Raw genomic sequence first — 27,139 nt, forward strand, 5'->3', positions numbered from 1 at the left:
TTCAGTTTCCATGCTAAAAGTATTCTCCTAATTCAGATTTTGGAAAAAGAGACAAACGTTAATAGAAAAATCTTAATGTTTCTTATATTAATAATCCAATGAGGCAATTTTAACATTATTCCTATTTTCGTATCATGGGAAAATTAATTCCAATGCTTCTTGCAGTTTTATGTTGTTTTGCCTGAGCATTTAGCAGTTAGGTTTGCAGCGCAGCTTAAACCTGAAGTGGAGATGGACTGTGACTTCACCATATGACAAATAATTCACAGGAATGGAATCGTGAAGGTGATTTAGGACTTTCAAAAGGACAGTGGGGTCCAGCTCAGTTACCTTTACCAGCACCTTTACCAAAGCCTTATTGACTTTTGGATTTTTTTTCTCAAAATAGAATAAGTTATAATAGTTCAAAACAGACTATCTTCATTCATCCGACTTTAGGTCCTGGGTTTTGTTTTCTCTTTCATTTGTTGATTGTGATGACAATAATTGCATCAGCCATTTAACTCTGTGTAAGGTATAAAGGTAGAGAAATGAAGATAGTCAGCTATTCATTGTGTAATAAACTGGGACTTTCAAATCTCACACATTATTTATAGCAAGGCACTGTAAAAATCACAGTCCATGACTTTTAGCTCCCTAATTTGCCCAGCAATTTAGAGCTATATATATTTAAACAATTCAATGGATAGAAACTTTGATTGGTCAGTAAATGCTTTTCCAGCGATGCTGCAGAGGCTAGCTGCAAGAGAAACATTGATACATTCAAAAATTAAAAATTCAATATGAACTTTTGTCCTTTACAATGAGTACAGTGCATTAACCAAAACAGCATTAAGAAATATTAATTCCCATGCAAAATCTCCTTCCACTATGAAAAGTTTATGGCACACCTGAAAAGTGCCCACAAACATCACTTATCCAATCAGTACATACGCCAGATAAATTTAACATCTGTTTACGTTGTATAACCTGCGTCTATTAAAAAATTGATGACATGCAAGTTCTATCAATTCAAGTCCACCAAACAGCTTTTCTTGCACAGTGAAAATGACAACTACAATCACAAGATACCATCGTACAAAGTTGTACATGTATAACAGTGCAATTGCAGAGAGTGTGAAAAATGTCCAGTACAAGAGGGAAATGCACTTAACAACCATGACTCTGAGCTCAGATTTACAGGGTGGGATTTTGCTTCTCCCTGACACATCGAAGTATTTTTTGCCTTCGTAGAAATGGCGCAGCCGTTCTTCTTTTTCTTCCCAGCGCTTCTGACACCAGAGTTGCAAGTCTTCCACAGAGGTCGGCAGGGATTCTACAGGGTGTCTGCAGACGTGAAAATGAATTTCCTTGGGAAAATTTCCACACAGAAGGTGTTTCTCAGTTTGTGGAGCGTTTTGAGGATATGCCACTGTTATGTCATGAACAGCATCAAGGTTATTACCTAGAAAGAAATATAATTATAATGATTATAATTATGAACCCATCCTCTCACCTGCTTTCTCTCTCTCTGGCAAACATACCTAATATTCCCATTTTCTCCACAGCCATCATTCTATGAGATGGATTGGGCTGAGAGAGAGTGACGAGCCCGAAGTCACCCAGCCAGCTTTCATTTATCTGCAAAGTCCAGATGGACAGAAAAATGATGCTGAAGGTTGCCTAGTTTGTAGCAGAAATCTGATCTAGTGGTTTATAGATATGCTAAATCAGAAAGGTTAATTACGGTCTTCAGTGTTGGACTGGCGGATTCAAATATTTCCAGAAAACTCCCAAGCAAGGCATGACAGACAATGTTAGGAGCACAATAACCTAAACTGCACAACTTCATTCCCCTAGCAGGTCTAGGACAACTCACCCCAGCCATCTTGCTACTGCTAACTTGCTGCGGAACAACTCACTGCAGCCAACTCACCACAGGACAACTTACTGCAGGACAATTCACACACAGTAACTCAACACAATAAATGTTATCTGCCTCTGTTTCTTCTACATTAGTTCCATTTTGTGAATGGAAATAATGTAGAAGAAACAGTGGTGGATAACTTTTATTGCATTGAGTTGCCCCACATGGATTGTCCTGTGGCAAGTTAGTTGCAGCAAGTTGTCCTGCAATGTGTTGGCTGTGGTGGGATAGCCACAGCAAGTTGGCCCATTCCACCCACAACCTTTAATGTATTTCTGGGGGGGGGGGATACCTTGCATGTATTTCTAGAACTATTGGGGTTGGGCTATATATACAGATCTACAGTTCTCACATACTATCTAACCCTAAAGATATACAGCTACCTCCCATACAGAGTTGTTAAGTTCTGTTTTGTAGATTTCAATGGAATTCTGGGAGTTGACGTCCACATATTTTAAAGTTGCCAAATACTGGGTTCAAGGGAACTTTTTAATTCAAAAGCAAAAACAACATGATAGATGTTTGTAAAAGACGTAACTTTTATTGAGAGCCACACATTTAGATTTACCTTTTCTCTCTCCACTCCCAGCCCATATGTAGCCTTTGCTTAATTGTGTCATAGTTTCTGGTTTGTACTAGGACAGATATGGGATATTTGTAAGAGCTGGAATTAATTGGTTAGTATTTGAAGAAAGTTAAATGTGTACTGTCTGGCCTTAATAGGGATTAATTCAACAAAATATTTTTTTTTCTGTTTCGTGACACTCAAGAGGATGTTTAACAAACATCCTTGGATCTCCAGCTTGGCATATTGTGATTCTAATATTTTGGCTTATAATGACATATATATTTAGAGCTTGTCCTATAGTTGTACAATTTTGGTTGAATAATCATCAGGTTGTTAATACAATGCCAGAAAAAGAAATATGGTTTAAAGGTGTAATGCATTATTGCATTACGTACTGAAAACTTTGGGCTTTATTATTGTGTGGTTTATTGCCAAAAAGACCATTGTATTCTGAAGGAAAGACTCTGCTATACTTGATTTAAGAGCCTGAACTGAATTCTGTTTCAGAGCATATGCTCACTCTCTACATATGTATTGGTTGTATGGAAGGTTCAATCAGTATTATTCTGTATGGTAAAGATTTAATTTGCTATTTAAGAATTGTGGTTTTTCATCCTACATATACTTAATTTATCAATTTTATTTTTGTTTTTGTTTATTTTCTTCTGGATTTATAAATAATAAATTAGAATAAATTATTAATAAAGTTGATTGATTTAACTAACATAATTGAATAAGTTAAATACTATTACAATAGTTTTTTAATGATCATCCTGGGATTTTCAAGTAGATTTTAGCTTTTATCGTTTCCCACACGAAAAGTAGTGTATTTCTTACATAGTGGAAAAAGTATCTATGAGTTTTATTCTTCTCATACCATAGAAATGCATGCCATACAAGTTGCAGATCATGTCCTTCTAGATATAAGAGTCCTTTATGTCTGAGAATTATGTTTTTGTTTGCTAAACTTTTTAAAAATTATTGGTTTGAGCATAATCTTGTAAATGAAACCGTCAACTAACAAATGAAATAATTTAAAGCTATACTGACAGTATTTATTTTATTCTTTTTAAAAAAGGTTGCTATTTACTGAGCTGTTCTGAAAATGTTTCTAGGTAAAAAGGCTGCACTAAATTAAGTATACCATATAAATAAACTCTTTTGAAGGGAAATTCACAGATTGAACTTTTTTCCCAACACATGCTACAACAGCTGGGGTTGAAAAAAAATCACATATGTAAAAGATATTAACTATTTTAGAGGCAGCTTTTCAAAATCCTATCTTGGGCTGTCTTTACAAACAAGGAGAGCACTTGTTAAAAAGTGTACAGAAGAAACTTTATATGTAGTAGTCGGACTGATCAGATCCAACAGGGAGAAATTTTTAGTGATTTCCCATTTTCAGGAGCTTGAAGGAAGAAGGTGCTCCTGAAAATGGCAGTGATGACCCTGCAGAACAACTTTATTTTATTTTATTACAAACATTTATATAGTTGCCCATTTTACAACAAACTCTGGGCAGCTCCCAATCAAAAATTAAAACATTAAAAACTACAATAAAGCTATAAAAATCAAACACATTAAAAACGAAAGCCTGTTCCAAGTTAAGCTTCCTATATGAAATCATCTCGTCTTATTCCAGGTCTTCAGTGCTTTATGGAAAGCTAGGAGGCTAAAAGTCTACTGAACTTCAGGGGGAAGATTGTTCCATAGGGCAGGGACTGCCATAGAAAAGGCATTTCCTGTTGATCCTCTCCTTGTTGGTATTTGGAACTTTTCAAGAGCGTTGTGGTCTGGGGCTGCATTTTTTCCTCTTACAGTGTGAAGCTTAGGTCCAGCCCAGCCCAGCCCAATCCACAAGGGGATTTTTTTTGGGGGGGGGGACCACACTGAGGCTCTGAGGTTGCTTTCAGTCTTGCACCACAAAATCCAGCCAGGCTGCCTGGTCAGCAGTGGGAGCAAGAGGTTGGTGAGCATATGACATAACATAACATTAGCTCTATCATGCAGTCATTATTGTTACTTCATGAATCCCTTGATTCAGGCATAGGGCATAAGGCAAGATAGCCTTTATGATATGGCTGATCAGAATGCAGTCTCTATAAACTCTGAAAGTGATAGGTATTTAAATTCATGAGGGGATAGGGAAGAAGAAGAGAACTTATCGCTGCTAACTGGCTGGCACTAAAACAGTTTCTGCCATACCAAATGCACAAGTGGACAAATCTTATTAAGTTCAATTAACCCAGTACTCTGGGAGCCTCCTTAATCTGAAAAGAATTTAATGAAAAGTCTCGGCTTCAATAAACACTCTTTAATTATGAGTAATATTTATTCACAAAGAATTTGTTTCAGGATTAACCTGAGACCTGTAGGAAACCAAACACATCAATATAATAATGGAATGCCTAATTAGAAAATAATTGATTCATAACTGTAATATATTGCTTTGTAGCACACATAATTGTTTAGTACAATTGCTTTTAAGTTGTTGCATCTGGCAATAAAAATGCAACTCCATAAAAGAGGGAAAGAATTGGAATTAGCATTATGTCTTACTGAAAATCTTTGGTTGAGTCAGATACTGCTCCTTGCTTAAAAGGTACATACAGTCTTTGGTTAACAGCAGTAATTGGGAGTGGAATTTCTGTTGCTAAGCAATGCGGTCAGAAGTGCAATGTCACATAACCACATCACTCAGTGACAGAAATCCTGGTAGTCCTCATTGTCATTAACCAAACCTCACTGGTTTTTAGGTGAGGACACAAGCCAAGCCAAGCCATTTCCACTTAGACCTTTGCAGCCTCAAGACTTGATAAGGTAAGGAACTGCCTCTTCTTGAACTTCCCCACTTGTCTATTTCTCCCTATCTCGGCACTTTTACCTCCCACCTACCTCCACTATGCCCTGCCTATCACACTGCGTGCCATCAATGCACCAACTGGGGCTTTCTTTCATGCTGGTGCAGTGGGAGTTTGTCTCATGTCCTGCCCAGGGCCTCCGTTCGCATGTCAGTCAGGCCTTCCACTCATGTCCCACCCAGGTCCTTCTTTCATTTCTTTAGAGATAACTGTCAGCTTATATGCCGAATTTGGCCTGAAAAGCAATTGCATCAGCCTCAAATGTTCTACAAGATATGTTTATTCACAGTTGCATTTTTAACAGAAATTGCATCTTAGTATTTTTTTTAAAAAAACTATACTTAATCTTACAAAATTCAAAACGTGCATGTACTGTGATGTCTAAGGTGAACTGTGCATTATTGTATAGTTTAATTCTAGCTAGAATTAGTTCTCTCAAGCTATATTTCTATGCATTTTCCTAAGAGTAAACCTTAACAAACACAGAGGTTGTCCATCATAAAACAACTGTGTAGTTATGAAATCAATTCTGCAAGTCTGTCTTTGTGAAATAGCTAATCGATCTCCTAAGGTTTGCTTGTTTCCATCAGACTGGTATCAACCTGTTAGCAAAGCAGGGTAAATCTAAAGTAGGGATGAAATATGAGGTAGCTAAATTTAATTTCAAATTCAAAGATACTTTTATAAAAAACTTTATTGAGAGACTCTGTTAGAAAGGCTTTTAAACATAAAATACCTATTCCTTTGTAACTTTCATGGAAATCTATTTTATATAATTATATAATATATAATCCTTTTATAAAATTTCATTCATTTATTTCACAAATAAATCAGAATTTATGTAATTTCAAAAGGTACTTAAAGTTATGCAATTGAAGCCCCTGTCATAAATATGTTTTACTGTGTGTGGATGTAAAAAGAGGGGTGTATATAAGCATATCTGTATATCTGTCTGTCTTATCCATAACTATGCATTAAAAGACACATTCATGACTTGAGTGGCTTAAAGGACAAGTGCTTATATCGTTAGTGTATTTTTACAGATGATAAAGAACAGCATTTAGAATTACCTATTTATAGTAAATGACCTTTTAGACATTCAATGTGAAACAAAATTGATCACATTCTAGGTCAGTCAAATATATCCATTGTTTAAAGTACCTAAGAGTGTTCCAGATTAAGTAACAGTCTTCTATTTAAAATATTTTAAATGGAAGATTACTACTTTGGGGAGTGGATGGGGAAGATGAGGAGGAGTTAGGGTTTTTTAATATTTAAAATCCAGAAAAAGTTTATTCCTAAATTTTACATAAAATTACTGAAGCTTACATAAGAGTGTATAGAAATGCTGCTTTTCCAGAAAAATATCTTGTAGTCACATATTATCTAAAATTGCCTTTCATAACTCAGGTCAAGAGGGCATCACTGCATCAGTATAGTAGTTTGTTAACCCACTGATCGCTATAATATGTGGGACAAGATTCCAGGTCTCTAATGTTGACAAAAGGGAGAAGCAGAATATTTAAGAACATTTTTAGATAAAAAAGATGACAAAGGGAGACAAATATTGGATAGCATGGAAATAGGTGACAAGGAGAAGCTTTTCTTCTTTTTTTTAACACTCTAGGACCAGCAGCCATCTAAATGAAACTGACTAAAAGGAGACTTAGAACAGACAAAAGAAATAGGTCTGAATTGTTCTTTTCTTGCAGTCCCAGTAGAAAAAACCCGAAAAGAAACAAGAAAAGGAGTCATCTAGGATTACCTACAAGAATGTAGCAACCGTATGAAGGACAGAAGACTAGCAGAGTGCATCCATGAACTCCAGCTAGCAATCAGAGGACATGACAAAAACCTCCTTAATTTCACAACACATGGACAAACTCAACCACAGTTTCAATGGGAAACTGAGCATCCTAGGGCAAGCCAAGTCCAAAAACGCCAGAGACTTCCTGGAAGCCTGGGCCATCAACAGGCAGAGAGAGATAAAGAACATCTACATACCACTCAAAAGAGACAATAGCAATAGCAATAGCACTTTGACTTATATACCGCTTCACAGTGCTTTACAGCCCTCTCTAAAGGGCTTACAAAGTCAGCGTATTGCCTCCAACAATCTCGGTCCTCATTTTACCATCCTCAGAAGGATGGAAGGCTGAGTCAACCTTGAGCCCGTGAGACTTGAACTGCCAAACTGCTGGCAGCTGGCAGTCAGCACAAGTAGCCTGCAGTACTGCATTCTAACCACTGCGCCACCAGTGGTTAGAATCAAAACTCCACAAAGGAAACAAAAGGACTAAAACACCTGCCTGCCAGTAATCACACAGCAAACAGCACTCCTTACTAGCACTAATGTTACCTAGTTACAGTAATGAAATATCTGCAAGAAAATAGAGAGCACCAAGGACACCTCAATTTATAGACTGTCTGGCTTCCAAGACTGATTTTCAAATTAGAATTACAGTAATGAGCTTACTCTAATAAATCAAGTAGTATTATTAATAACATATACTGTATACACTCTTCCAATCAGACTTTGGAATAAAAACAGTTAATATGGGTTTTTTAAAATTATTATTCTAGCTCAGTGATCCGTAGTCTTCTTTTGTGATCACATCGAAATAACAAAAGAAAACAGATATTTTGTTAATTATTAATACATGAACGTCATTAGGTCCTTTTAAAGGGCTTCCTGTTTCAAGGATTATATATATTTGTCTAATGTCTTCAGTGTCCTTTCAGAGTACTAAAAAAAGAAACAGCAAAACAAAGCAAAAACCCTGATGGCAATAAAAAGAAATATGAAGTAGTGATTTATTTGGAACCGGAGAGGGGTGGGGTAAAGTAGCAGAAAGTGTCCTGCAGCAGCACGTTTTACAAAAGGAATTAAAGCCATGAAATTAACATTTTAATGAAGCAGAGAGACTATTGACGTCAAGACTAACTCACTGATTGCTGCTTCCAGGTGGCCTAATGAGATGAAAATGAAGTTTATATCCTCAGTTAGTCTTAGCCAGGCTTGTTTAGTGACTATGATTGAATTTAAATGAGAAGACACCTCTGTGTACAAACATGTCTAGGCTGGTTAATAGCTTGCTCAAACTTAAGTATAACAAAAGCTTAAATTAACAATACTTCAGTTAACAAACACTGACATTAAGGATGCAGGCTTTATTTCTCCTTGTTCTTTTAAAAAAAATATGGAAGTAATAACAATATATAATATATATGAAAGCTGCATGTGTATAAGAATGCCCCAGTTCCAACACATACATTCAATATCTGTTTGTTCTCATAAAGCTGCCACATTTTTACTCTAATTTAGTTTATAGAGTCTTATCAAAGGAGACCACTTTTTGAGATTCTGAAGAAGTACTGTTCAAAAGATGGTGCGTAGTTAGAAAGTTTGACATTAAGCCACAGGTAGGCACCAAGACGCTCCCTAATTTTGTTTTTACCAGGTACTCATTCATTGTCTTTTTCACTTTCCCTCTCTGCAAAGGAAAAAAAAAGGAATCTGGCATGCTGAAAGCAAAGTATCACCTTCCAGCACTGCATTTAGTGACAAGAATACTTTTAAATCTCCTGGATTGTCAGAGCATATAATGTGGGGCAGTTTTGTCTTTTGACAAATTGTTTTATAACTGGTCATATAAACCAATGTTTTTTGACCTTGGCCACTTTAAGATGGGTGCTGTCTGAGGAATTCTGGAAATTGAACTCCACCCACCATAAAATGGCCATGGTTGAGAAATACTTATGTAAACCATGGTTGTCATTTGTAAAGAAACAAATTTCCCCCAACAACTATATTGTGGTTATATTTGCTGCATACTCTCAAAATTGTGCAGCTCTCAAAAAGGAGCTTCATATAATTTTATAATCATTATAACCTTAATGAACAATCTCCGTGCAAATATTTACAAGCTTTCCTAGCCATTCATTCAGTAAATAAAATACTTACTATGAGCAATGTTCAAGTCAAATCAATGTCTCAGATTCAGATGATATAACAATATTCAAATGTAAAATTCCCCAAATATTCCTAAATGAACTGAACTATTTATGGTAGCTAACCTTGCAGAAGATATCATTTAAGATGCTTAAAATAAAAGTTTCAACTAAAGGCTCCCAAAAACACAGGGAGAATAGGAATTAAAAGGGCAAATGTGGCTCATTGTAAGGTGAATGAAGATCATCATCATCATAGTTATCATCATCATCATTGAGTTGGAAGGGACCTTGGAAGTCTTCTAATCCAACCCCCTGCTCAGGCAGAAAACCCTATACTATTTCAGACAAATGGTTGTCCAGTTTCTTCTTTAAAACTTCCAGTGTTGGAGCATTCACAACTTCTGGAGGCAAGCAGTTTCAGCAGTTTTAACTATCAGGAAATTTCTCCTTAATTCTAGGTTGCTTGATTTGGAGAATAGCTTGACCCCTCTTCTTTGTGGCAACCCCTGAGATATTGTCACCCCTTGTCCTTCTCTTCATTAAACTAGACATACCCAATTCCAGCAACCATTCTTTATATCATCATCACCATCATCATCATCATCACCATCACCATCATTGTAATAAAGTTTCCACAAAATTGTTAATGGGCTATCATACTGTGAAAAGATCTTGTAGTGTGGGAACAACTGTGAAAAGGAAACAATGTTTGCAGCTTTTATCTTTTCTAAAAGATAGATAGAAGAATAAAATAATTCATGGCACAGACAAAATAGACAGGGATTTGCCTTTCTCGCTATTAATAGCTCTCAAATATAACTCTCAAATATAATTGCATATTGTAATGTTAAAGCAGATCAAATGAAGTATTTCTTCTCAAATCATTTAGGGAAGCAATTAATTTTCATCAAATGTATCAAATGTACTGAGGGTCACCAAGATGAACTTAAATAATTTTAAAAGGGGGCTGGATAAATTGTTGGAACCGAAAATTACTATTTGTCATGATGGCAACAGCATATTTAGAAGTCAGTTATTAAGATTACTTAATAATTCTGGTCCATATGGTTTAAAATGACTGTCCAGCGAACAGAACATTTGATTTCTTTTAACCCTTTGTTCTAGCAAACAAGAAAATCAGTAGAAAAACATTTTAGAGATCACCTCCTTTAGCTGCCTTAACTACAACAGTTTTGTTTTTCTTGAGAGGTATTTAATATTTTAAAACTTTATTCAATGAACAAATCTTTAACCTTTATAGTTTAAGCACTTGGGTAATCAGAAAGTCCTTGCTATATTTTAAATCAGTAGACTTTCTTATACTTAAAAAATGCATGTTATTGTCCTAAACTTTTTTTTATAAACTTTTTTTATTTGTCTATCTAAACATAATTATAGTTTCTATCTTTCCTTATAGGATTCTCTGCATTCTGCAAGAACTACATTTATCTTCTATAAGTCGGATACTAACGTTACTTCATCATTACTTCATCTCTGAATGTCACTTTTTCCAACCACATGAATACTTAACACTAATCAACTCACTTACGTTTTAGAGATAAATCATGAGTGAACACTAAAGATGCTTAGCCTAGTTACTGCAGAAATCCATGTTTAGGATTCATATAGTACACTGAATCATAAATAAGTAAATTGACCTCACCCAGGGCACTCACCTATTAAAAAAAAAACAAATTTAAAACTAAACAAGCTATGTGAATGGAAAATAATGTTTGATACTGTCCTTCTGCAATTACTGAAAAGTTCTTTCAGACCTAGATGCATAATTAGGGAGCTTATGGTAGGAAAGGAAACTATATTCAATAATCCAAGACTAATAATAAATAAAGTTTGAACCTATTACTTAAATCCATTATTAAAATGTATTTCCCTCATCATACAATAAATAGCTGGATTCCTGGCAAGCACTGACTGCATTCCAAAGTCATATGGTAAATGCTAACAATGTGGAAAGTTGCAATTAAAACTAGTTAAAAGTAGTTCCAGAAATACCTTCAAAAATACCCCATTGTTTTTACGAAGCAATCAACTTACCTTTCTATTTATAACATTCCCTTCTACATTAGAAAGCTTTCAAGATTCCTATACCTAATCCTAACACCATGAAACTGTTATAAAGTTAGATTACCAACAGTTTATGGCTTCATTGTCAAAGTTCCTATATGTTTCATAAATCATTTCTGCTATTTGAAAAGGACATATCACATTCTTGATTGTTTGATTTTGGCATACCTAGCAAGAAGTTATTTTTATGACCTTAGCTATAGAAATACATTAAAATGGCATTGGTTAATGCTAAATTATGCTACTCTATATTTATAATCTTTTGATACTTTTTTAGCCACTCTAACCTATAATGTGTGTGTGAGAGATTTGAAGAGAAATAGTGTATAACTACTGTATGATCCTAAGGGGGAAAAAAAGCTTATTAGTACACTTCCAAAATTTTAAATGTGTGATCATTAATAAGCTTATAAATTAGCTAAAACAATCACATTAGGAGATTTTGAAATATGGATTAATAGCTCAGACTAGGCACTAATAAACAATTAGTTTCCAGCACTCTTACTGTACTCAAGTAACAAAACCAAAGATTCATGTATATAACAGCAAGTCTTCATTCCACAGATGAGATATAGTTCTGCATTAATTTTCCCCTATTTTATGTACTCTCTTACCAAGTGGAAAAAACATGTATTTTACTATTACAGAAATGATTATTAAGTGTCCTTGCCTACAAGCATTAATGCATATTTAATTAAAACATGATTTTTTTACCAGTAGATTATATTACTGACCTTTCATTAATTATATGAAAAACCACTAGTGTAGATGTGGTCCACAGTACTTTTGGATCTTAACAGTGCAACAATAAGGCTGCACTAAATGTCTGAATTACTGATGCTTCTTCTATCTCTTGATTCAGAAAATCATTTTATCTTTTTTTAAAAAGCAGAAGTATAGCAGGATTAATGACAGCAACAGATTGCTGCCAGATCACCTTAATTTAAGATTTCTCTACAGTACATAAATAACTGGGAGAATAAAAATTTTGGATTTCACTACCACTAAGTCTGGTTATATATTACACTCAATTTATCATCATGCAATTATAGCAATTTAGATAAGGAGATGCTGAAGAGGTAGCCCAGTGCATGCTGAAGCTAAACCACAATAGGATTGTTTATACTTACATGTGAGATTAATAACATAATTCAAATACCATCAATCAATAGTTAATCGCTTTGATCATGACAGTCCCCTCAATACAGTTTAAAACACATGTTAAGTATAAACAATCCTATTGTGGTTTATCTTCAGCACGCAGTGGGCTACCTCTTCTCCAGCATCTCCTTATCTAAATTGCTATAGTTGCCTGAATGCAATGTATAGAATGAAGATGCAAGCAAGGAGCAGAAATTTTATTTACTTTATTTGCTAGCTTTGTATCCTGGGTTTCTTACCTGAATTAAGTGATTGTGGGCGAGAAGAACCAAAACCACTTTGAGAAACAGAAATAAAGTTGGAGAAAAGAAACTGAAAAAGAGAAATAGCTGACTAATGGAGGAAGTAAGAAGAATTGTGATGATAGATTGACATGCAGGAAAAAAGAACTGTGGGGGCAGAAGGTGGGAAGCAAGTAAGAAATGAAGTTTATTTCATTTCATTTCATTTCATTTCATTCATTCAACATATTTGTATAGTGGTTCCACACAGACCAGATATGAGAACACAGGCAAAGACCAGAGATATGTTCTGTGGTAACCAGAAAAAAGAGTACAGTAGGTACAATAGAGCAGGGCTTTTCAACCAGTGGTACGGGTACCACCTGTGGTACATTGGCATCTAGCAGGTGGTACGCAACCATCCTAGAAAAGTAGCGGGGGAGGGGAGTGAGCTGAACCGGTGGCAGCACTGCACAAGCCTGAGCAAGAGATGGCTGGAGCTGCAGGGCTGTCAGGGCTCAGGGGAAGCGCCAGGATCAGTGCTGCTTTCCAGCTGATCGGCGCTCCTTCGGGTCTGTCAGGGCTCAGTGGAAGCGCCAGGATCAGCGCCAGGTTCCAGCTGGAGTTCGGCGCTGATCCTAGTGCTTCTGCTGAGCCCAGAAGCACCAATCAGCTGGAAAGCAGCACTGATCCTGGTGCTTCTGCTGAGCCCAGAAGAAGCACTGATCAGCTGGAATGTTGCAGCATCTCCAGGGTCTTGTGATTTACATTTAGATGCTTGGCCACTGATTCATATTTATGATGGTCACAGTGTCCCAGGGTCATGTGAAGTGATCAAAACCTGCTGCAACCAGCCAGCAGACGGGGGGTGGGGATAAAAACCAAACACCCCCCCACCCCACCCCCGCTGCCAATCCTCAACAGAAATGCTCACAACAATGAAAACCTCAGACATGAGGAAGAGCAACGCCGGGTGGGCAGACAGGTGTCTTGCTTGGCTGTGGCTTGGGAGGCACTTTTCTCAGTGCCATTGTAACTTTGAACAGTCACTAAGTCGAGGACTACCTGTACTTTATCACTTTTTTCCTCTTTTTTTTTGGTCATCAAGTTTTTGACACCTTGCTAGGTGACTGGTGGTACTCGGATATTGCCATATCCTAAAAATGGTACAATGGGTGAAAAGGTTGAAAAGCCCTGCAATAGAGTACAGGGGGTGGGTGGGAAGGAAATGATTTGACAAAGAAATTGAATTATGTTGAGAGAAAACTTGTTATGAATGCAATAAGGAAAAAAAAGATTTTACAATAGATGAAAAATGTTGAACACTGAAAGAAAAAAAGTCTTTCGGTATCTAAGAGAGGAATTAAGCCCTCTTTGGTTAGTAAAAAGAACTCTTGAGATGATTCAAGTTGTACGGTAAAATTTATGGACCTTTTTCCTTAGACTCCCTTAGAAGGGACCTGAGTTGTGCATTGACATAACAGCCAGAGAGTCAAGATCTGTCTAAGCTGATGTTTCCATGAGGATGAAGCCTCATTCACTCAAATACTTGACATTTAGGGGATAACCATACCAGTAGTAACCTGCTAAAGTAGGAAAAAGTACGTTCAGAAAGAAATGAAACTTGTTCCAATATGAGTCTCTCCACAGGGTTTCAAAAAGGAGTTGAAAACAACTTGTTTTATTTCCTGTTGAATAGAATGTAGTTAAAATCTAGCCAAGTCCCTGTTTTGGATGTACATGGAAGACAGCATATTTGAATGCTTCCTTCTATCAAATCTGTCTTCCATAAAGATCTAAAGACTCTGCAGCTACCAGCTTTCTTGTCCATAGCTTCCCAATACTTTCATTTCCAAAAACACTTCTTTGTAAAAAGATATGCAAGAAAGCATTTATTTTGCACTACTTGTAATAGTAAAATGGCTTCTGAAATCACCTGCTCAGAAGCAGTTTACAAAGGAGGAGGGGGAAACAGAAACAGAAAAAAAAATTATATTTAGATATGTGACCAATCTTCATGTTTAAACCACACTTAAAAACTAGAGAACTGATCTAGCAATAGAGTTCAAGCCTGCCAAATCTTCTCCACAACAACTTGCATATCTTGGCATTATTTTGCAAAATGATGTGAAAATGGACTCACGTAACAATGCCAGGCTTTGGGGTGTCTTTTCCATACATGAATTTAACAAATGCCTGCAATTATTCATCTATACACCTATCCATCTATCGTTTAGAAATGACAAATCAGCTGATTGATTGAAATTGATATACAAAATGTCCCACCTCAGAAGAGTATCCACCTCAGAAATAATTGCCTTTAGACAGATTTTTCTAGAAATTTAAAGGTCCCAATTGAATATTCTTTTTCTCCTTTCATGTTTACCTCCTAAGAGGGGTTTGCAATGCTACTCCTTGAAAGTGATTTTTCAAAATGCTTTTCAAAGAAATTCTGGTCCCCTTCTCTCTTCTATAGATATTTCTATGCACAAGCACACTGACAAAATCTCCCATTGGGAGCAGTGCTTCTCAATGGTTCTGCATATAAAAACAGATTCTTACAGGGGTTCAGACTGAAAATTTTCCACCTCTACTTTGGAATTTCTATATACAAAGCACATATTCTCTCTGAGCGATCAGCATGTCCTTCATGAGTTATGCTCTCATTAAAGTCCTCAACAGATGTATAAATTACTGGATTATTTTTAGGTTTTCATGTTTCAAAATTTGCCATTACTTTGCTATCATATGCCTGGAAAAATGGTCTATTTATGTCAAGGCTCAAAAATTAGATAATCTAATTAGTAATGTGTTTTTAAATTATATTACTACTTTCCCATTTACAGAAATATCCCCATATCCATCTAACTAAATTGAAATGATGTTAAACATAAACATGTCGATTGAACTGTTTTTCCTGGGGACTAGCACAACCTTTAAAAAGTATCATGTATATTTCATTGCTATTCTACGCATGCTATAGTTTAAAATGGAAAGTACTGTTGTGCTGAATGACATTAAGTGGATTATATCTGCACTTAGTTTTCCAGTGGTTTTGCTGTGTTAATAATGGAACAGAGGGCATGATATCTTTCAAGTACACTAGTTAAGAAAGAGGTTTTCATTATCATTACAATGTAGATTTATCACAAGTAAGAGTAACTCACATATCTAGTGTTTAAAAAAGAATTGGTTGCTTTTCAGCTTTTAATTAGATATACAGTAAAAAGTCTATGGTTATTCTTAATTCCTGCCCTCAGCTTTTTTTCCCTTCAATGATGCATGGGTAATCTACATTTTCTCACATAGTTGAGGTTCAGAGCAGATTATTCTTAGCACTCTCAGGCCAAATATATTCTGAATCAGAAAATTACACTTAACAGGCTGGTTTTAGCTAAATATAACTTGTTGGTTGGGGAAATAAGCAAAAACGAAATTCAAATTACAAGATTCTTAAGCTGCTGACAAAGATGTGAGACACTTGGCTCTATTTTCTATAATCATCTGTTTTAAAAAAAATTAAAAAGAGGGATTGTAAGTTAACACAAGTTCGACTCCTTACAATTATTTGGATAAATTTTGTTAGTTCCAGCAAATACATTCTGCTCTGTCAGCAATGCTGAAAGTAAATCAAAGCAATGTGGTTTGGAGATTTTTGGCAGATAGTGAAGAACAGAATTTGAGATTCTGCAAATGCAACATATATATGATAATGAACAGACAAAATTAAACACTTAATGGAGAAAATGGAATCACTGTCTGTCAGGCAATATTCAAAGGCATAGTAGCCCTTATATACTGAGTTGTGCCATCAGGCTTCTTTTCATATGTTATATTCTACCAGAAAGCACACCCATCTGTAACAGGCTTGGAAAACTGCCTTTGATAAGTACTAGTCTATGCCTTTTTATAGATTTTTATATGAGTGGAACTGATAGTCTTAACTGACTGACAGACTGACTGAATAAATGTTTTTAAAGTGGTTCTAGACTACTCCTTAAACTGTAAGAGGAAGAGATGCACAAAATGTTTAGAATTGAAACTACTTTATATGTTTATGTTTGAGAAAAAATATGTACCTGACAAAAGATTCTGAGCTTGTGCTTCATTTGCCGGATATACTGATGAAACTCTAACAATGTCAGCAGACAAATAAAAATGAAATGTGAGAATAACTTTTCAAGAAATGGATGTAGATTAAATTTGATTAGATATGATCTGGACTGAATTAGGCACAATCTGAATGTTTTGGAAAACAAGTGCAAAGAGGTGGAAATAAAGATTTTCATGGAAGGGGCGTTGGTCTTACCTGAACGCCTTTTCTCAGTACGGAGACGGAGACTCCACCAATGGGTTTTCTTTGTCTGCCTGCTCTTGAGACCAAGTATCCAAAACTTGTCACGCCCCCTCCTACTGGTAATCCAGTCTTAACGAGGGCGAAGCGTTTGAAGATTGACGAGGCGTTGGCTCTCAGCACCCTAACACAAATNATAGCTATGCAGGAGACCATCTTGCCCAATAATTGGGAAAGTGTTACCAGGGGAACTGAGCGCTGTCGGAATACCTGTCGAGCCAGTTCCTTTATGCTGACCGCACGCTCCTGGGAGAGATAGACCATGCAATCTGATGTGTCGATAATGGCCCCCAGGTGCTGCAGCCTGGATGAGGGAACTGTGTGGCTTTTTTCGATGTTTATCGAGAAACCATGTTGTTGAAGGGTGCAAATGGTGGTGTGTACGTCTGCTTGGGCTGCCTGGAACGACGTTGCCTGAATGAGAATGTCGTCCAAGTAACATTGGACTCTTACTGGAATTTTTCTTAGTCGAGCCGCTACCACTGCCAGTACCTTCGTGAACACCCTGGGTGCCGACGAGAGGCCGAAAGGAAGAGCCCTGTACTGGTAGTGTTTGCCCATGTAGCAGAAGCGTAGGAATCGACGGTGAGCCAATAGAATTGGGATGTGCAGGTATGCTTCCGTGAGGTCTATCGACGCCAGGAAGTCGCCCTGTCTGATGCCCCCCAGGATTGACTGGAGGGATTGCATTTTGAATTTCTTGTAGATTACATAATGGTTCAAATTTTTTAGGTCGAGGATGGCCCTCCATCCTCCCGAGGGTTTGGGAACCACAAAGAGGATGGAGTAGAACCCCTTGCCCTTGTATTCCGACGGAACCGGTTCTATGGCATGAATCTCCATGAGATGTTTGATAGCCTCCTGCATGAGCCTGTGCTTGATAGGGTCCCTGGATACCGAACAGGCGGTGAAATGGTCCGGGGGTGTGGTCAAAAATTCCAGGGACAACCCGTGCTGGATGGTTTGCAGAATCCAGTCGTCCGTGGAGGTCTGTTCCCATTGGTGGAAGAAGTGTGTTAGCCTTCCTCCAATGGGAAGAGCTTGTGAAAAGTCATTTGGCCTTGCGGTAGGGCCGGCCGGCCCCACGAAATGGCCGCTTAGACTGGTACTGCTGCCTGGGGCGGGAGCCTGGCCTATCATATGGGCGGTCGTATGGCCTAGCCGGCCTCTGATTGAATGGTCTAGTGGATTGGGCGGCAGGTGCCACCTGCTGACGAAATGGCTGCCTACGGAAAAAGGGCGTGGATTTATTGTCAGATCTTTTGTTTAGGTGGGCCATCACTTTCCGCTTATCTTTATTCTCTACCAGATAAGGGGCGAGGGCATCCCCAAACAGGTTACCACCCAAGTACAGGGCGGTTGCTAAACGCCACTTGGCCTTGGTATCGGCCTGCCAATGTTTCAACCATAGCATCCTTCTAGCAATCATGTTGGAAGCTATGGTTCTGGCAGAAAAGACTGCCGATTGTAGCGTCGCATCCGCCGCGTATTCTGTAGCCGCAACCATCTTGGCCAGGTCCTGGTGCGTCCTCATGTCTTCAACAGGCACCCTGGCCTGTAGCTGTTGAAGCCACAGAAGGGTAGTACGCACAAAAAACGATGCCGAGGTTGCCGTTTTGATGGCCCATGCCGCCGACTGGTGAGCCTTGCGGAAGGTCTGCTCCCACCTCTTATCATCGGCTTTGAGTGCCTCTAACAGATCCCCCGCCACGGCCGTCTGGGAAACTAAAGGGGTCCAGGCCTCATCCACCTTGGGAATGTCCAGTGCATCGGACAGATCCGTGGACGTTCTGTACAACCGTTTATCTGAAGTACTCGCAGAGGGGAAGGAGGAAGAAGAGGCCCATTGCTGCTTAATCCCTTCCAGAAAAATTGAGGGACACGTGACATGGTGTTCCGTCGCCACCTTTTGGAAAAAAATTGGCCTGGGCGTGGATGTGGGATCAGTTTGAGGTTGTGGAAACTGGTCAGTCCCTATGTTTGCCGTGGCCGTGGCTTTACGCAGAATAGTGAGGAAGTGGTTGGGATTGAATAATCCCCCCGAAGAAGATGTCTCAGGTGGGAGCTCCTCGTCCTCTGAAAAGGTAATCTCGGGTGGTTCCTCCTCATGAGGAGATAAGTAACCACTGCCGGAGGACTGGGTCGAAGAGTCAGGCCCCCGAGCCACCATTCACTCCATGGGGGGTTCTACTGAGTGAGCGGACCAGTCAGTGGCTTCCAGATCATGTGGACGTGAGCGCTGTGTCAGAGCTCTGTCCACCACCTTGGCTAATAAAGCCTCCAGACGCCCGTCCGAGAAGATGTCCCCTATGTCAGGACCTCTAGGTAAAATGGGCGTTGGAGAGCCGACGGGCTCAGGGATGACGCCCGAAACGGCGGCTTGGGGAACTGAGACGGAGGGTAGAGGTACCGCCCCCGACATACCCGGAATGGACCATACCCCCTGACTAGATGTTGATGGACCCAGTGGTAGCTCCATCTCGGTGGCCGCCATGCCATCCAAATCCATTTGGGCTTGCCTCTGTGCCCTGGAGAACTCCTTCTCCAGGACCTGGTGCCTACGGCTGGCTTGCTTTTCCACCAACTTGGAGGACTTCTTAACCGTGTGCTTGGTTTTGACTTTGCACTTGCCTGCCGCCTTCTGAGCAGAAGGAAGGTTGCAGCCGTGGCCGGGAGGTGGAGGATTCGCGCCTGAGGACTGTGGCAACGAGGGTCCTTCCATCCCGTTTGAGCTATCCCAGAAACAGAAGCTGAGATAAAAGCTCTGGCAGGCAAGCGTTGGCGGAAGCGGTATTGGAGCAAGTACGAGGACTGCTCCCCTGGTCACCTGACCAATAAAAAATTCTCTCTGGACTATTTATTTATTTATTTATTTATTTATATTTAAACTTCTATGCCGCCCTTCTCCCCAGAGGGACTCAGGGCGGCTCACAGCATGTTAAAAAACAACACAAAAAAAACATTTCCCCTATAAAACCAATTAAAAAGCAAATATATTAATAGCTGTGTCATATTTAAAATCTTTGAAAATTTTTAAAAATTATTCCCTATTTNGGCACGTTTGGAACCACTGTTGAGCTCCTCCCGGAGGCCTTAGATGACCAGGCGGTGTGCACCAGAAAAAATTTAAGAAGCCAAAATGTCAGGACACCCCAAACGCTGTGGAGGTCCGACTTGCACAATTTTAAGCGCGATGGCGGCTACCGGGGTGAAGAGAAAGGTGATCCCTCACCAGGTTAAATCCTAACCAGATCGCCCTGAGCTGTTATTAGTCTTGGAGGTGTTAACGAGTCTAAAATGGCCCCCTTGTTAAGCGGGAGATAGGGAAGTACCCCCCCAACGCTGGCCTACTGGTTGAGATGGACCTTTATGCGATCGTGAGTCACGTGCGTCCCAATGCACCCCCGAAGGACCGCTCACGACCAATGAAGTGCCCAGAGGATCGGAATGACTAAACTGAGCTACAAATGGTCGGGCGCCAAAATGCTTCAAAATGGCGGCCGCGACTAGGTCGGGCGCCAAAATGATCCAAAATGGCGGCCGCGACTTGTCTGGAGATCGAAAAGGGCCTCCAGGAGCTCCGAGGCTCTGTCCGAGCTCCAGCGGGGTGCCACAGTGCTGGTGGGGACCTAATTTAGTTGCAGCCGAAAGGCTGAAGTTCTAGTGATCAATTCTTTTCTTTCGCCGAAAATGCGACTTTTTGGGAGGCTGAAATCAGGCCTCCCGCAGTCCTGCGCCCTTCCAGAGGCCCTGTGGGACGATGTAAGGCCCAGGGGAATTGTGGCCGCAATTACAAAAAGGGCAAAATTTTGATTTTTTTGCAAATTTCGGATGCCGAAAATGCATCCAAAATGGCGGCCGCAACTTTTTGGGAGGCTGAAATCAGGCCTCCCGCAGTCCTGCGCCCTTCCAGAGGCCCTGTGGGACGATGTAAGGCCCAGGGGAATTGTGGCCGCAATTACAAAAAGGGCAAAAATTTGATTTTTTTGCAAATTTCGGATGCCGAAAATGCATCCAAAATGGCGGCCGCAATTTTCGGATTGTTTAAAAGGGACTCCGACAGGCCTGAAAGGCCTGAGGGGAGTCAGGATTTGCCTGATTACCTCTACAATTCCTGAGGTAAATAATGATAGGGCAGGTGGAGGGCAAGATCAAAAAGTAGTCTCTGTTGATCTTCTACCTCCCCCCCCCACTCTAATTTCAAATTTGGGAGGAATGAGGGAAGAGAGATTTCACACCCCCCACACTCCTCACCTCCCCAACAAGCTGCTAACAGCCTGAGGGAAGTTACACCAATCACTGATTTAATTATTAAATATTTTTTAAAATAGCTAATATTTGAGGAGACTTCACCAATGGATTATGATTTGTCTAACCTGATCTAGCAGAGAGCCAAGCCAAAACGAGTCATCAAGAGCGGAGACCAAGTTAAGACTGGATTACCAGTAGGAGGGGGCGTGACAAGTTTTGGATACTTGGTCTCAAGAGCAGGCAGACAAAGAAAACCCATTGGTGGAGTCTCCGTCTCCTGTACTGGAGAAGACCTTTTTTACAACAGGCATACTACACAGTAGCCTTTTCCAGGGATTTGGAATAGAATGACAGAGTTGGAAGAGACCTTGTAGGTCATCTAGTCCAACCCCCTGCCCAAGCAGGAGTCCCTACACCATTTCTGACAGATGGTAGTCCAGTCTCTTCTTGAAAGCCTCCAGTGATGAAGCACCAACATCTTCTCCTTTGAGTTCTTTTGTCTGCTGATGCATAAGCAGATGCATGTGTGGTATTTTAAGATCCAGATCAATAATAAAATCCTCCAACTCATGCCAGCAATTACTAAAATTTAACAAGACTTCAGCAGTCTCTTACAATCGTTGCAGTATCTAAACTTAAAAAAATTATCATACTTGTGAAAAATACTGCATGCTGGATTACTTTTTCCATATACAGGATTTATCCAGTAGTAGTAAAGTAATCAGTACTTTCTGGATCTTTCTTCTTTATCTGATGTAACTTAATATCTCTGTCTCTATTCCAGAACACAATTGGTCAAATAAATTTGATAAATGAAAAATATTTAATAATATATCTGTTTTGTAAGAGTAAAACTAAACTGAAGTTTGTTTTCCAAACTCTGTTTTGTGATCTATATTTAGAGAGGGCAGGGAGAGAGAATGGTTTCTGGCTCCAGGGTAATATTTTCCCAAGCATCTCTGCCCTTTTTGTTTTAACTTTTCAACTTCTGTATCTATGGCAACATGTAACCAGAATAAATATGCTTATATTTTAAGAACTCTTCAGGAAAATCTATTAGACTGAAAAAATGTAAGTCAGCTCAAAATAGACCAAAATATGTGCAAATCGGGAATAAAAGGAAAGGGAGAAAAAGATGAGATACATTTTGGCTTTTTCAAGGTAGCTAGAATCAGCAAAATAAATTTAGTGTCAATATATAAGGCAAGAAACACATTTAGGATATAAATGAAAAGCAAACATAATGCTAATGCAGGAAAGTAAAGTTTTAAATTTCATGTATCTTAACTGCCTAATCAGCAAGGATAGAGCCACATTGCTTAAATGTTCATTGGCAAAAATGTATTAAATGAGCACGATCGTCCTCTAGGGGCCAGTACTGTTGTACTGAAGAAAAAGACAAACATCACTCTGAATAAAACAACTATAGAAAGGATAAAGCTTTCCCTCCAATGAATGTGCAAATCTACAGATTGTTTAAGCCTAGCAATATGCAATAAGAGAGGACTCATGATTGTAATTTGCAAATATTATAGATGTTAATGTCTTCTGTCAACAGCTATTTTTTTGGATCTGCACGACATATAAATTATTATCTAAACAACCTGTGCACAGAACACTTTTAAGGCCAGAGACACTGTTTACAGAAAAAACAGGGAAGCAATTCAGACATTCATATATTTCATATCCCACTAAGCCAAGTTCAAAGAAATCTCTTAACTATAACGCTTAACTATAACATAGCAAGTAATATGTTTATGACTCAATTATGTTTCCCAAAGAAACAGAGTTACAGCCAGAAGGTGTTACGTTATTTGCTTTCTCCTGCACACTAAAATCCCTTTAGTGCCTTATCACAAACCCAAACGGAAAAGTTTTCCAAGTTCTTCAGAGTTGTAGAAGCACCATTGTAAATCTACTTTTTTTTTCTAAGATGGATCATCTCCCATAGAAACTTTCCTACACAATTATCCTTGTAGCTCCTTAACAGAACTCTGATTGAAACAGTTTCCCTCTAGAGCAGGGGTGTCAAACTGCCAGCCTGCGGGCCGGACGCGTCATGCGGAAGCCGCGTCCCCACCCCATTGCCGGCAATGGCAAAACTCTGATACATTGCGCAATATCACGTGACGTTGCGAGTTTGACATGTCTGCTCTAGAGGTTATAGGTGACAGCCTGACCTTTTCCTAAAGCATGAGAAAGAAGTGAGGTGTTTGTTTGTTTTTAAAAAAGAATACAGAATAACAGAGTTGGAGGGTCTTCTATCCAACCCGCTGCTCAAGAAGAAGACTCTATGCTGTTCCAAACAAATGGTTAATCTAGAGCAGGTCTTACTCCTTCCCTGGTTTGAATTTCCTAAAACTGCTCTAAATGAAATGTATCCCTAGAGAGATTTGGTTTTGCTTTCTGGCTCTCATAATTTCAGCCGAAATGGAGGCATATGCCTCAAGAGAGCAAAGCAACTGACCAAAATCTTTTATAAAGAGGACGCAAGCAGAAAAGCTGAGGGGTTTTTTTTGTTGTTATTTTGTTTTCTACCTCTAAACTGCACCTAGCCCCTGCCATTATTATGACAGCTGCAGTTGATACACTTTTTCCTTAACTTTAATGCTGGGAGTAGAGGACAACCACTTTCTATGAACAGTATCCACTCTGTATTTTTAACTTTCTATAATTTCTTGGAGCTGCTGTCCTGTTTCTCATGAGGTCTCCTCATGAGAAACAGCTATCCAGAACACATGTGGACAATCTCCATCCTCTCCTCATCTGGAGATGTTTCCAAGCATAGGTCCATTCATGGTTCTTCGGTCTTTACTATGGTTGGTTTGGCAGACACATCTTCAAAACTATGCCTCCCCTGAAAGTCCTCTTCTAATGTCGTTCCTGATTATGGTCTCACACTTCACAAAACTATTTCATGGCTACTTCTTATGTACTTACTGCATGTATTCCAAATTATTTTCTTCTATGCATAAGCATATAGATGGTTGCTGAAAAAAGCAATTCTCACAATGGGTTCAACAGCATTTTATTTTGTTGTTGTGATTGTTCATTGTTCAGTAAATTCCAGTTCTTTGTGATGTAATGCACATTATTTTACCAGTTTGTCAGTAGCTTCTTCTCTATATTCTTGTGAGCTCATGTATGTCTTATCAATAATAGAATCTAGCTTCCTTGACTTTTGTTAACTTCTTTTTTGATTTTCTTCAATTTTTTCAAGCATTAGGATGCTCTCCAATGAATCTTGTCCCCATACTGTGTTCAAAATATCTAGCCTTATAAACTTAATAATAATAATAATAATAATAATAATAATAATAATAATAATAGCAACTAAGTTATGATTACTATTGGTGCTTCCAGCTTTTATTTCCTATTTCATTGAATGATTTATACTTTTGAAGTATATACTATCCTAAAACCATTTCTTCAAGGCATCATTTTTTTCTTCATTTAGTCTTTTTGTTGATCATCTTTCAAAATATACTGTTGAATTCATAGATTAAAAAAAGAACTATTATTACTACTGACAAATGCTAAAATGAACTGTAAAGAGAAAAAAACATATTCCACTGTTGAGAATATGAAACTATTTTCACTAGTACAAGATTTCAAATTTTAATTTTGAAGCACTCAAAAATTCACTTTTTGATTGGTTTGTTTTTTCACCCTAAGTTTGGAGCTATTGTGAGATAAAATACCTTCCAAAGTGGTTGAAGCAGCCCATTTTGAAATGCAAAACAGCTGCCTCATAGTCAAAACAACTGCTTCAAATATGAAAGAGGGTATTTTGGTTTCAAAATATTCATATTCAAAATATTTGCCTTTGTTTCTTTAAACTTATCACTCCTCTGTTTGGAGGAGCCAATAAACTCTATCAAATGATACATTTCCCAGTGTTCCCCTTCTTCTCAATCTATTTCTTCCATCACTATCCTGAGTATATGTTGACTGCCTATAGATTAGAATAGAATAGTGTGAACTATTGCATAAACATGCTTTGGATAACACTGAATTTTCATTATACTTGTTCTACAACTAAACTATTTCAAATATAAAAAAGGTTATTTTGACTTCAAAATGTTCACATTCAAAATCTTTAACTTTGGTCATAATGTGCCAAGTCTGTTCTCTTCTTATGATTGGCAAGGAATACTACATATGGCAATAGTAACTATTAAGGCCAGTAACGCACTTAGTAAAAATGTAATATAAAACATTACCTCATTACAAGGTGTTCCAAAACTCTAATATATTAGTGGCAAGCATATGTAAGAGGACGAACAATGACTAATAAGTGTATCATGATATCATTATGCAAAGATGAAGAGGTCGCTAGATCCTTCTCCATAACCCCTATTGCACCCTCCTACAATTCCTTGGAACAGCCTATTTGTTGTTTGTTTTATGTTTCACTGTTATGCTGTGAATAGCAAAGGTTATTGTATATATCAGTGGTGGCGAACCTATGGCACGCGTGCCAGAGGCGGCACTCGGAGCCCTCTCTGTGGGCACACGTGCCGTTGCCCCACCCTCGCCTCCCTCCACGACCCCTTCATAAGCAGCCCCCCTGGAGAGTTGCCCCCGAGCGTGGCCCACACGGAGCAGCGCAGCCAAGGACATGGCAGCCAAGGAGCGTAGACAAGACTGCTCTCATGCTCCTTCCCACACAGTTAATGCTGCGGGGTGCGGGCAGAGGGCGCGGCCGCCATGGCACTGCTGGGCTGCTTGGGCGATCTGCGGCGAGCCCTGGAGACGGTGAGTGGCCCTGCGGGCAGGCGAGGTGGGGGACGGCATGGGGGCAGGGCAGGCGCGGGGCCAGTTTTTGGGCACTCGGTCTCTAAAAAGTTCGCCATCACTGGTATATATCATGGGTAGCCATATAAATCTTTTAAATAAATAAATGAACAACCACTGTACAAGCCAATTTTCTAAGAAATCTTCTCTGGCATTATTGGAAGTGGATAAAGTGGCAACATTGTTCCCCATTTTTGTTTCTGTTTTATTACTTTAACCAGCCCAGAAAAAGTATGGGCAAAAGTGAAATCATGTTCATAATGACAGTTACTGATTTAATAAAAATGTGTTTATTATATATATGAAAGTCTAAAGGGAAGCTGAAAGAAGAAAAGGAGTAATAAAAAAAGAACATAGCAATCATTTATTGGAAGGCTTATCTCAGCCAGTGATTTCTCAGACAGAACATGAACATACATGTGCATGTTCTGAACATGTAACAAAAAAGGACAAAACAAATGCACTGCAGTTCGTTTATAAAATGATTTCTCATAGAATAGAAACAACATCCTGATTCACTTATAGCTTTCATTAGTCCTCAAAAGGCTATATTTTCTTGGATATCCCAACCAATGCTTGCTTAGCTTTGAACTAGCCTGAAAATAAATGATTCCACTTCCCATAAAGCTCAAAATTAAACACAGAACCAGCCTTCCTCCTTTTTTAAACTCAGCAGAAGAACAACTGTCCCACTTCTATCTGATTTCTCAGATTTCTGATTTTCCCAGACTTTATTGCGTCTGCCTACACTTAGAGTGATAAATTAAATTTTCATTTAGTGATTTGATTTAGTGATTTATTATATTTATACCCCGCCCTTCTCCCGGAGGACTCAGGGCGGCTTACAGCCAGTTTAAAAACAGTTTGATACAAATACAATACAAAATTTAAGAGAATAATTAAAAATAAATATTTAAATAGGCCGCTTCTACTAAAATTTAGTTAAAACCAATTTAAAATACCCCTAGGCCAGTCCTGCCC

The 27,139-nt window shown here is 38.7% G+C and overlaps 1 protein-coding gene across 4 annotated transcripts in view; it reads right to left on the reverse strand.

Moving 5' to 3' along the window:
* Nucleotides 1-463: 463 nt before the first annotated feature.
* The window catches only part of LCLAT1 (lysocardiolipin acyltransferase 1), an 87,501-nt gene continuing 60,825 nt past the window's right edge, over nucleotides 464-27,139 (reverse strand). For all 4 annotated transcript variants that reach the window (XM_015820946.1, XM_015820944.1, XM_015820945.1 and 1 more), the window contains exon 6: nucleotides 464-1,444. In XM_015820946.1, coding sequence (XP_015676432.1) covers nucleotides 945-1,444 — 500 coding nt within the window. In that variant the 3' untranslated portion in view covers nucleotides 464-944. The remainder of the gene's footprint in view (nucleotides 1,445-27,139) is intronic.

The sequence above is a fragment of the Protobothrops mucrosquamatus genome, unplaced genomic scaffold (assembly GCF_001527695.2).
Source record: "Protobothrops mucrosquamatus isolate PMUCROS unplaced genomic scaffold, P.Mucros_1.0 scaffold1223, whole genome shotgun sequence".
NCBI classification, from domain to species: Eukaryota; Metazoa; Chordata; class Lepidosauria; order Squamata; family Viperidae; genus Protobothrops; species Protobothrops mucrosquamatus.